This window comes from Carlito syrichta, unplaced genomic scaffold, assembly GCF_000164805.1.
Source record: "Carlito syrichta isolate Samal-C Ts95f unplaced genomic scaffold, Tarsius_syrichta-2.0.1 Scaffold305570, whole genome shotgun sequence".
Classification (NCBI taxonomy): domain Eukaryota; kingdom Metazoa; phylum Chordata; class Mammalia; order Primates; family Tarsiidae; genus Carlito; species Carlito syrichta.
In genome coordinates, this window is record NW_007249666.1 from 308,910 (window position 1) to 321,132 (window position 12,223).

Genomic DNA, 12,223 nt, shown 5'->3' on the forward strand with positions numbered 1-12,223 from the left:
TTTCAGGATGATTCAAGCACATTTTATTTATTATGCTCAAAATTTTAATTTCTATTATTACTACAATGGGAAACATAATGAAATAATTATTTTATTATGAAATTATTCTTCTGATATGAGTCTGTAAGCAATTGATTTATTATGGTCTCCTTGCCATCAAACCTTACTGCTAATGTTAATCTGTATTTGCAGTCGCTCCCCAGTACCAGTATTACCACCTCAACTCCACCTCAGATCATCAGGCATAAGATTCTCAGAAGGAGCACACAATCTAGATTCCTCACACGTGCAGTTCACAATAGGATTTGCACCCCTATGAGAATCTAATGCCACCCCTGGTCTGACAGAAGTGGAGTTCAGGCAGTAATGCAAGCAATGGAGAGTGGCTATAAATACAGATGAAGCTTTGCATGCTTGCCTGCCACTCACCTCCCGCTGTGTGGCCTGGTTTCTAACAGGCCATGGAATGGTATTGGTACACGGCCCAGGGGTTGGGAACCACTGTTTTAAACAAACAATCCAGAAGATCCCTGCCCCAATAAGAGACTATACAGTTGTCAATTAAAAAAAAAATACACTTTCAGTTTCTTTTTTTTTTTGAGTTGGAGTCTCACTCTGTCGCACAGACTGGAGTGCAGTGGCTGCTCCTGGCCACCGCAGCCTCGACCTGCTGGGCTCCGGCCATCCTTCCGCCTCAGCTTTCCGAGTAGCCAGAATTACAGGCACGCGCTACCACACCCGGCTGATTTTTTGATTTATTATAGAGATGAGGTCTTGCTGCCCAGGCGGGTCTTGAACCCGCGGGCTCATGCAATCCACTCACCTCAGCCTCCCAAAGGTGCGGGATTACAGGCTGAGCCACCGAGCCTGGCTGCTTTCAGTTTCTAAAAGTCAGGTATGTGGACTACTGGTGATAATAAACCATATACAGTGGTAAACAGCATGGTACACAGACACATATTTTTAATTTCAGTTACTATAAGTTTATTGTTATAGCTAGCTTATTACAGCAAAGAATATTGCTTCCCCATCTAGGGTAATAAGGTTTCATGTTGAAATACATTTATTTAGGCATAAACGATAGTCAGTTTCAAGAGAAACATTAAATTAAAATGGCATAGATGCCATGTAGATTTGGCAAAATTGTTAAAGTAGAACATGAATGGTTAACGTTGGAGAAGCAATGCTATAGGTTATATCTGCCACTAACGTCAAGCATTCTGCTAAGTATCTTACATATGCTACTTCATGCAATCCTTACAACAATCTATTAGGTTATTAATAAATGAAATGTATATATTTTAAACTAGAAAACCAGGGGTCAAAATGGTAACAGACCTGACTAAGGTCACCAGAGGTAGTAAGTGGCAGTGCTAGGGTTAGAACACAAGTCTAGCTGTTGGATTCTTAGCTCTCACTTTCTATGCTATACTATCTCTCCAATCTAAAAAAGGAAAGAGTGAGAATGAAGTAAACAAACAGAATCTCTTCAAGGTAGACACATATCAGCCCCGTTAAGTATGATTCTCAGCATAAGATCATTTGCAATGTGCCTGCTTACCACATAGTTAGAAAACAATTACATTAGTTATTGGAGCTCAGGCTCAAGCTTTATTAAGACAGAAAATACTGGCAGAAGGACTGTTCACTATGCCATACCGAAAGGAACAAGCAGTGGGCATTTGAAACATCAAGTTCATGTTCCTTATGTCCATCTATCCTCATATTCCATGTATCCAAGAACATTTGATAACTACTGCTGGTTAAATAACACTTTAATAGTCCCTACACACAGGAACCCAAGAAGCATACTTCTACTGAAACAAGAGTCTTGTCTGGTCATATTTTTGTCAAATGGCCCAATACTGAAAACCATACCACTGATGGCTCCCAAATGCAGCTGAATCCCAAGCACATTTGAGATCAACTAACACAGGAGCCAATGGTCTACTAAATTATAACTTTATTTGAATACAGAACAAAGAAGTTTAAATAATTAAATTTTATAAGAGCTAGTTAAAGAATCAATCTTCCTTGCGTATACTGTGAAATAACTGTATCATGGAAAGCTGGGGAATAGGTACCTGAATTCATTTAGTGCATCAACTATTCGATTATATGCCAAACTCCTCTGACTGGCATCAGCTGATCTCCGGCTCATTTTCATAGCCTTGAAAACAATCATTAAATAGTTAATTCTTATGCTAATCATGGCCAAAACATGAAAAAAGAGAAAAAAAGACAAAGTCACATATTTACACAATACTCTTACCTACATTCTTATCTAGGATTAAATGAAGTAGTTACATTTACAGTGGGGCTTTCTCTTTTGCATGTTTGTTCATAAACAATTGAACAAAATTCAATTTTCAACTGTTCAATCTCTTATTGTAAATGGCAACACACAAAGAAACTGACGTTAACAGTTTCTGTGTGACAACAAACTTTTTTCCCCAAACAGAACAAGACATCATAACTCAACAGCAATAGCTCATTGTTTTACTTTTATATTTCATAGATAATGCTTCTGTTAACATTTTAAAAAATCTAGACTATAAAGATTCTTTGAAAGAAAGGATTCTTCAAGTTATTGGTAATATTTGTTTTCTTAAAAATATATTTGGCTGGGCATAGTGGCTCAAGCCTGTAATCCCAACACTTTGGGAGGTCAAGGTGAGAGGACTGCCTGAGTCCATGGGTTTGAGAACAGCCTAGTCAACTTGGTGAGACTTCATCTCTACAATAAATAAAAAAATTAGCTGGGTGTGGTAGTGCACGCCTGTACTTGGAAGGCTGGGGTGGAAAGAGCGCCTGAACCCAGCTGGTCAACACTGGGGTGGCCATGAGCATGCCACTGCGCTCCAGCCTGGGCAATGGAGTGAGAATCCAATTCAAAATATATATTTTTTTTTTATTTTTTTATTTTTTTATTTTTTGAAATGTATTTAGCTGAGGTTGAAAAGCCTAGATCTATGTACACAAAAAGGAGATCAGGATGAGGACACGGAGGTCAAAAGGAATTTTTTCTATAATCTTCTAGACTTTTCTTTTTTTTTTTGAGTCCGAGTCTCACTCTGTCGCCCAGACTGGAGTGCAGTGGCCGCTCCCGGCCACCGCAGCCTCAACTTGCTGGGCTCCAGCGATTCTTCCGCCTCAGCCTTCCAAGTAGCTGGAATTACAGGCATGCGCTACCACGCCCGGCTGATTTTTTGATTTATTGTAGAGATGAGGTCTCGCTGCCCAGGCGGGTCTTGAACCCGGGGGCTCAGGCAATCCACTCACCTCAGCCTCCCAAAGGCACGGGATTACAGGCTGAGCCACCGAGCCCGGCTTAGATTTTTCAAAGAGAATTTAATTCTGTATTCCTTATGTAACTACAAAGTGATTAAACATTGTTTAACAAACATATCTTTAAGAGAAGGTCAGACTACTTCAGGTAAGAAATCATGTTCCTATACATCCAAAAGCTACAAAGGGAAAGCTACAAAGGGTGGAACTGAAATGAACTTTATCCAAACTGTTCAGAGACTGGCAATTATAAAGAAGTGAATATTCTTTTTTTTTTAATTTTAGAAGTATAGGGTACATATGAGGATTTGTTTCACAGGTATATTATATAAAGGCGAGGTTTGGGCTTCTAACAAGCCTCTCCTCACCCCAGTAATGAGCATGGCACCCAGTGGTTGGTTTTGGATTCCTTATCCCGCCTCTAGCAATGACCAGTGTCTGCTGTTCCTATCCTTACACCGGGGACGCCTAGTGTTTAGTATTCACTTATGAGTGAGACTATGTAGTATTCAGTTTTTTGTAAGAAGTGAACATTCTTTTGCTAGAACTGAGCAGCGTTACTCCTTACTCTCATCAGCAATATTTTTAAATTAAATTCTAGATCTCAAATGGTAGCAGACTTCAAAATAATTGCCATGATGCACAGAAACAAAATCATACCTCTTATTATTACTTTAAAAAAAAATGAATAGTTAAAAAAAAACTATCTCTAGAAGATAACTTCTTTGGACAGCCCAATATTTACTATATTCTATCATTAATAAACTTCTATAGAAATTTAACTAATTCCCATTCACTTATGTAAAAGAGTCATTCAGTTTTACCTTTCTGCTTTAATAAACGGGATACTAACTGGAGAAGGGTGGCTCATGCCTATAATCCCAGCACTTTGGGAGGCTGAGATGAGAGAATTGCTTAAGTTCAGGAGTTCAAACCAGCCTGGACAACATAGTGAGACCTTGTCTCTACAAAATAATGAAAGAAACTAGCCGGCCACAGTGGTCTGCACCTGTAGTCCCAGCTACTTGGGGGGCTAGGGTAGAAGGACTGCCTGAGTCTAGGAGTTGGAGGCAGTGGTGAGCCATGATCGTGCCACTGCACTCCATCCTGAGTGACAGAGTGAGAATCTAACTGAAAACACATAGGCAGATAAATAGACATATATAAATTGAGACAGCATCCAATTAAAAAAAAAAAAAGACGGGACCAAATCTCCAAACAATTATAAGCAATAACAATGTACATTTCAGGTTACAGAAAAGCCAAATGATTAAAACATAAAAATACTTAAAAAGTAATCTTTAGCCGGGCTCGGTGCCTTTGGGAGGCTGAGGTGAGTGGATTGCCTGAGCCTGCGGGTTCGAGATCCGCCTGGGTAGCGAGACCTTATCTCTACAATAAATCGAAAAAATCAGCCGGGCGTGGCAGCGCATGCCTGTAATTCTGGCTACTCGGAAGGCTGAGGCGGAAGGATTGCCAGAGCCCAGCAGGTCGAGGCTGCGGTGGCCGGAAGCGGCCACTGCACTCCAGTCTGGGCGACAGAGTGAGACTCCAACTCAAAAAAAAAAAAAAAGTAATCTTTAATGAGTTCTACAATGCCTGACTATTTCAAGTTTTATACAAAGCATGAAATACTTCCAAATAACTCAAAATGTCAAGTCAGCCACAACTAAACTATTTTGTGTGATGATTTGACAAGAATAGCCTAAAAAAGGAGATAGTGGCTGGGCTCGGTGGCTCAGCCTATAATACCAGCACTTTAGGAGGCCAAGGTGAGTGGACTGCCTGAGCCCATGGGTTCGAGATCCGCCTGGGCAACTTGGCGAGACCTCATCTCTACAATAAATTAAAAACTAGCTGGGTGTGGTAGCGTGCGCCTGTAGTTTTGGCTACTTGAAAGGCTGAGGGGGAAGGATTTCCGGAGCCCAGCAGGTTGAGGCTGCGGGGGCCATGAGTGTGCCACTGCACTCCAGTGTGGGCGACGGAGTAAGACTCCAACTCAAAAAAAAAAAAAAAAAAGTGAGATAGTAGCCAACTGAAGGAAATGTAACCAGTGTCTAACTTTAAAAAAAGTAAATGAAAATGCCATTACTGATCTGTTCAGTAAAGTACTGTCAATGAATTATTTGTTTTTCACAGATTCAATGTGAATAACTAATATCTGCATCTACTCTAGAGGCAGATTAGTCGCTACTGAGTTACTGAGATGCATCCCCTGCTTTCTAAACCATTCTAATTGGTCGTACCACTTGCTACTCCTCTTCATATCCCTTCTCTTCCACATACTGTCACAGGAGTTAAGAATTTTGGTTATAGACACTGGTTTCATTTGTTCAATTTCTGGCAATCTCTTCTAAAAAATAATCTGGAAAATTCACCAAGATGTTAACTATAAGGTAGCAACAATGGTGAAAAAGAAGAAATGGGTTCTTAAAGAAATGATTACTTAAATTGAGGAAACTCACTAAAATTATGTTTAAGAGCTATTTACAGGAAAATGAAAAATATGTATGTCACAATTATGAGTTTTTAAAAACTGGCATATAGCCAGGCTCGGTGGCTCAGCCTGTAATCCCACGCCTTTGGGAGGCTGAGGTGAGTGGATTGCCTGAGCCCGCGAGTTTGAGACCTGCCTGGGCAGCGAGACCTCATCTCTACAATAAATCAAAAAATGAGCCGGATGTGGTAGCGCATGCCTGTAATTCCGGCTACTGGGAAGGCTGTGGCGGAAGGATCGCCGCAGCCCAGCAGGTCGATGCTGCGGTGGCCGGGAGTGGCCACTACACTCCAGTCTGGGCGACAGTGTGAGACTCCAACTCAAAAAAAACAAACAAAACAAAACAAAAAAAACTGGCATATAATTTGAAAAATATGAAAACAGTACAATTTCTACCAAATACAATAGACCTAAATAGGGCAACCCATCTGGGTCCACTTCCACTGTGGGAGCTTTTCTGTCCTCTAAATAAATCCTGCCTAAGAAAAGAAAAAACCTAAATAAGACTTTCTGCAATGAGTTAATGCATTCCCTGTGGGTGCCAAAATTTTTGTAACTCTGCTCTACTCAATTTTTAGAGCTTTATGTTCAAAAGAAATCCTGCACATCATTCAACATGCAGTTCAAATGAAACTTCTTCCCAATAGGAAATCATTTTACTTTCCTCTGAACTCCAAAAAAAACTTTGCTTGTCCTTTTTTAGTTATACTTAGGTTCCATCAAGTATTTCACAATTTTCTTACTGTATTTACTTGTTATATATACTATCATCACAGTGTTTGACACAATTGATCACTCCTTCCTTGAAACACTTTATTCATTTGGTTCCCCCAGAAGTACTTTGTCGTTTTTTCCTGCTAATTGAATAGCCAATCATTTTTTATTTCCACTGCTGGTTCCTTCTCATCTCAAACTCTAAATGTTGAAACACGACTTGGGCCTAGGATTTCCTCTCTTCTCTTCCCTGTCTCAGTTTCATGGTTTTAAATATTACCATCTAAATACTGATTACCTCTCACCTAAACTCTAGACTCATAAAAACACCTGGATGTCCAGGAGGCAAATCAAGAAGACTCCTAATCTTCTTTTATCATACCTCTTTCATCTGCAGTTTTCCCATCTCAATACGGGCAAACTCATTCTTCTAACTACTTGATGAAAAATCTTAGAGCCAACCTCAATTGTTCTTTCTTTCATACCCCAATTCGGTTAATCAACTATTGACACTGGCTCTATTTTCTTTTTTTCATTTTTGAGTTGGAGTCTCACTCTGTCGCCCAGACTGGAGTGCAGTGGCCGCTCCCGGCCATTGCAGCCTCGACCTGCTGGGCTCCAGCGATCCTTCCGCCTCAGCCTTCCAAATAGCCGGAATTACAGGCATGCGCTACCACGCCCGGCTGATTTTTTTGATTTATTGTAGAGATGAGGTCTCGCTGCCAAGGCAGGTCTCAAACTTGCGGGCTCAGGCAATCCACTCACCTCAGCCTCCCAAAGGCGCGGGATTACAGGCTGAGCCACCGAGTCCGGCTATTTTCAAAATATAACTAGAAGCAGCCACTTCTCACCCAATTAAATCACTAAATTGGTATGCATATTCACCATCTCTCAATGGGATTATTTCAACAGCATCCTAACTGGTTCCACATCATCTACTTTTTTGCTCCTAGAAATCTATTTTCCACCAGCAGTAAAGTGATTCTCATAATTAATGTCATTCCTACACTCAAAACCCTCCAACGGTTTCCCATCTTTCTTAGGAATAAATGACTGTGCTCTTTCAATGGTATCCAACAAGGTCCTACTTGACCTGGTCTCACTTCAACTCAGTCACTTTGGCCTCCTTGATGCTGCTGAAGCATCAGGTTTACTCTTGCCATAAAGCCTCTGCCTCTTTCTGGAACATCTTATTCCAGAGAGTTGCAGTTCACTTTCTCCATATCTTCACACCATATATTAATTTTATCAGGGGACTTCCTGACTAGCCTACAAAAATGAGTAATTCTTCCTTCCAGAAGTTCTAGTATATCATTCTCTGGTTTATTTTTCACCAAAGCTCCTATTAAATATATTTACATTCATTTGTTTATCTGCTATCCCATAAGATATAAGGTCAGGAGTGTTACTTTTTTCACTTCTCCTCAGTTGGAAGAATGGTGCCTACCACATTTTGGGCCCTCAAATATTTATTTATAGATATTTATTTATAAACATTCATCTACAGAATAAATAACTTTAGATCTTTTATTAGACATCAAGCAACTTAAAAAGGGTTAAATCTCTTTGCATCTCCCAGAGTACTCTGTAGGACACCTGAACAATGTCTGTTAATACTTCTGTCAAAAGAATAAACACAATGCTTAATTAGGAGAATAAGATTCAAAGAGCAAAAGGAAAAAATGTAAATAAATAACTATGCTTACCTGTTCTATTGCACTCTTTAATTTGTTCATGTGGCTTTCAAAGAGAGGAAAATGTGAAAAAAAGAATTCATTAAATTTGTTATTTTCATCTTCATCTTTGGATAATGAAAAGATTACCCCAATTGCAATCTTCTTTTTCCTCACAATTCCTGGGTTAGGGCCACAGCTTTCATCTGACAGATTAAAGCTTTCTTCTATAGACCTTAAAAACAAATTTTTTTATTTAAAAAAATAAAAATAATTAAGTTTGCAATTCAATCCTCTTGCTAATTAAATGTAGGCATGCTAAAGGTCTTTTGCTGTTTTATCAAATAAATCTAAAAATTTCATATCAACCGTGTATCTCTTTGAGAAATCTACTGGCTATTCTTTCATGTTAACTTTTTTAAATAATAAATTTTACCAGGAATCAGTTTGGGAATATTTTAGTTCAATTAAAAGCCACTAAAGAAGTCGATAATTCCAATTCACAATCAGCTTTAAAATGTCTAAATTTTAAGGTTTATAGATGAGTCTGGTATAATCTCTTCCCTGTTCTAGGATCTACTTGTTTCTCCTTTTGATTCCAAAAGTAAAGTAAAAGATGAAGGAATAAAGGGAATAAATAAGAGAGAAAACAAGAAATTTCATCATCTACAGTTATACTTAATGTAGACTAAAACGAGATCTTTCAAGAATGAATTAATTTGTTTAAAAAATGAGAAGCAAATATCAAAACATGTAGTACATGGATCAAAGACTAAACATAAAACTCTTAAAAATTCATAAAAAGAAAACATAGGGTAAAAGCTTCAAGATATTGAATTTGGAAATGGACACTATCAACAGAGTAAAAAGGCAACCCACAGACTGGAAGAAAATATTTGCAGATAATTTATCTGCTAAGAGATTAAAATCAAAAACCATGATGAACTTCCACAAAAATTACCAACATATCAAACAAACTCAATTTAAAAATGGGCAAAGGACTTGAATAGACATTTTTTCCCAAAAAAGATATTCAAATAGCCAAAAAGCACAGGAAAAAATGCTTGAATTCATTAAATATTGGGGAAATGCAAATCAAAACCGCAATGAGAAAGCACTTCAGATTCATTAAGAGTACCCTCCCCCCACACCCTCAAAAAAGAAAATAAGGATTGGTAAGCACGTGGAGAAACTGGAAAACTTGTACATGGCTGGTGGAAATGTAAAGTGGTACAGCCACTGTGGAAACAGTGTGGCAGTTCCGCAAATAATTAAAAATAGAATTACCGCATACTTTAGCAATTCCACTTCTGAGTATTTACCCAAAAAGAATTGGAAAAAGGGACTCAAATGCATATTTGTACACCATGTTCATAGTAGCATTATTCATAATAGCCAAAAGGTGGGTACAACCTAAATGTTCATTGACAGATGAATGGATAAACATAATGTGGTACGAATATACAATGGAATGTTGTTCAACAGTAAAAAGGAATGAATTTCTGACACACGCTACATCATCAATGAACTTTGAAAACATTATGCTAAGTGAAACAAGGCAGTCACAAAAGGACAAGTACTAATATGATTCCACTCATACAATGTACCTAGAGCAAGTAAATTCATAAGAGACAAAAAACAGAATGGTGGCTGCATGGAGCAAGAGAAGGAAAAATGGGAAGCTACTGTTTATTGGATACACAGTTTCAGTTGGAAAGATGAAAAAGTTCTGAAGTTAGATAGTGATGATAGTTATACAATAATATGAAAATACTTAATGCCATTACACTGTACACTTAAAATGGTTAAGATGGTAAGTCGCTATGTATAACTTACCACAATAAAAATAAGTAACATATTTTTAAAGTTTTCAGTTCTAGATTTAAAATTCACAAAACACAGGTCCAAGTTTTAAAAAACCCATATAAAACTGTGTTTAAGGAACCATTCAATCTTGTTCTACGTTTAAAGTTCCAACTTACCATCTAGGAAATACCCCATTTTCCAAACTTGTTGTTTGACTGCGTCGCCAACGTCGCTGGTAGCTGCTGGCACAACTTCGGGTAAGTGAAGAGTTTGGGGAAGGAAATGGAGTGATAAGCAAGCTGCTGAGAGATGCTGTTAAGTCAAAAGAACAAGTATAGCGTATAAGTCAATAATAAGTCAAGCATGATGACAGATTTCTTTTTAACAAATTTAAGAGTAGGTTGACTTAAATTTTTCACTTTGCTTCATAAGCCTCTAAAATTTCCATTTAAAAAAATACATCCTTCTCGGAGCAAGGTCTTAGAGAAGAAAAATCATATATTAACAGTGTGTCTATAAGAAACTCTGAGACAACCCTTTTTTGGCACTCTCTCCAACAGAAAAAAATTTTACTTTGCAACATGGCATTATCCCTTTGGCCAACAGACTGCACCCTAATTTAGCTGAACTGTTTTAGTACTTAAAATTAAAGGAAATCTGAGGCTATGCAACCTTAATGCAGCAGTTGGATTTTAAGAACAAAAGCTATGTTTGAAAATAAGTGTTTGAATGGCATTTTAAAGAGGTTATGTACAAGTACTCATGAATTACCTGTGCATAGGAGTCAAGTCCACCACTTTTAATGAGAAGCATGACTATACTTACTAAATTCCTCCAAAAGTAGACCCCCTGGATTGTGCTGGCATTCTAAAGGGATGGACACATTCCAGCAGACTCCACTCAATTATAACTGCTATAATCCCCTGACTGTGGAAACTATTCCCTTCCCAAAATCCTTCTCTGAAATCCATAATATCTGTAATAATAATCATAATATCTAAATAAATATCCACATTTATTCCCTGAGGAGTTAAGAGGTAAAATATCTTATTTTTTATTGGACTAAGAATCCTTCCCTTTACCCCCACTGAATCTAAAGAGGATCAGAGTTGCCATTAAGAATTTGCTTTTCTTTGGCAATATTTCAGATTTCCATCTTTATGATTATAACCATACACTGAAATTTTAAAAAGAAAAACAGGGAAGTATATCACCATCTAAAAAAAGGTACATGCCAGATGACAAATTATTTTGAACACCAGGTCTAAAAATTGAGCCACTGTCATTATGATGATCTATTCATTTGAATTCTGACAAATTCAGTAATACAGAATAAAGTTTTATGTGCCATGAAAATATTATGTGGACCATCAATGAATTCATTCTTAATTGTTGTGAATACCACATTTTACCAATTAGCATTATAAAACCTTGTAGTTTATGATTGGGGGTGCAGTCTAAGATTGCATATGTACAACTAAATCTGGACATGGCTTCTGTGAAAAATAAAATGTGATCCTAAATTTGGAAAAAAATACATCTTACTATGTTCTAGTATTAAAAACAACTCTATGAGAAAAAGAAGAACACACACAATTAACTTAAATGGCATATATGAATTCAATGACTTAGGGCAGCCTAAGAGATCAATCTAGTCAAACCCTTTAATATACAAAGGGGAATTCCAAAAAACCGGAATTATTTTTTAGATGGCACGCCCTTGGAGTACAGGCTTCCTTTGCTAGGTAAGTGTTCTAGGAACTCATCAACATCAGTGTACCAGCTAGCATCTTCATGAGAGGTTGTGTTTGGCTTCAGTGAAAAAATTTTTTTTTTTTTTTTGAGTTGGAGTCTCACTCCACTGCCCAGGCTGGAGTGCAGTGGCATGCTCATGGCCACCCCAGCAATGACCTGCTGGGCTCCAGCAATCCTTCCGCCTCAGCCTTCCAAGTAGCCAGAACTACAAGTGTGCGCTAACCATACCTGCCTAATTTTCTTAAAATTTACTGTAGAGAGTTGGGCTCGGTGGCTCAGCCTGTAATCCCACACCTTTGGGAGACTGAGATTGAGTGGACTGCCTGAGCCCACGGGTTCGAGATCCGCTTGGGCAACTTGGCAAGACCTCATCTCTACAATAAATCAAAAATTAGCTGGGTGTGGTAGCAGGTGCCTGTAGTTCCAGCTACTTGGAAGGTTGAGGCGGAAGGATCGCTGGAGCCCAGCAGGTCAAGGCTGCAGTGGCCGG

General features: G+C 38.3%; 1 protein-coding gene across 2 annotated transcripts in view; it reads right to left on the bottom strand.

The window, feature by feature from the left end:
* Positions 1-12,223, bottom strand: part of FNIP1 (folliculin interacting protein 1) — a 150,442-nt gene that overhangs the window by 35,115 nt on the left and 103,104 nt on the right. For both annotated transcript variants that reach the window (XM_008061748.2, XM_008061747.2), the window contains 3 exons: positions 10,155-10,290; positions 8,206-8,407; positions 2,085-2,170 (listed from right to left, as the gene is read on the bottom strand). In XM_008061748.2, coding sequence (XP_008059939.1) covers positions 2,085-2,170; positions 8,206-8,407; positions 10,155-10,290 — 424 coding nt within the window. The remainder of the gene's footprint in view (positions 1-2,084; positions 2,171-8,205; positions 8,408-10,154; positions 10,291-12,223) is intronic.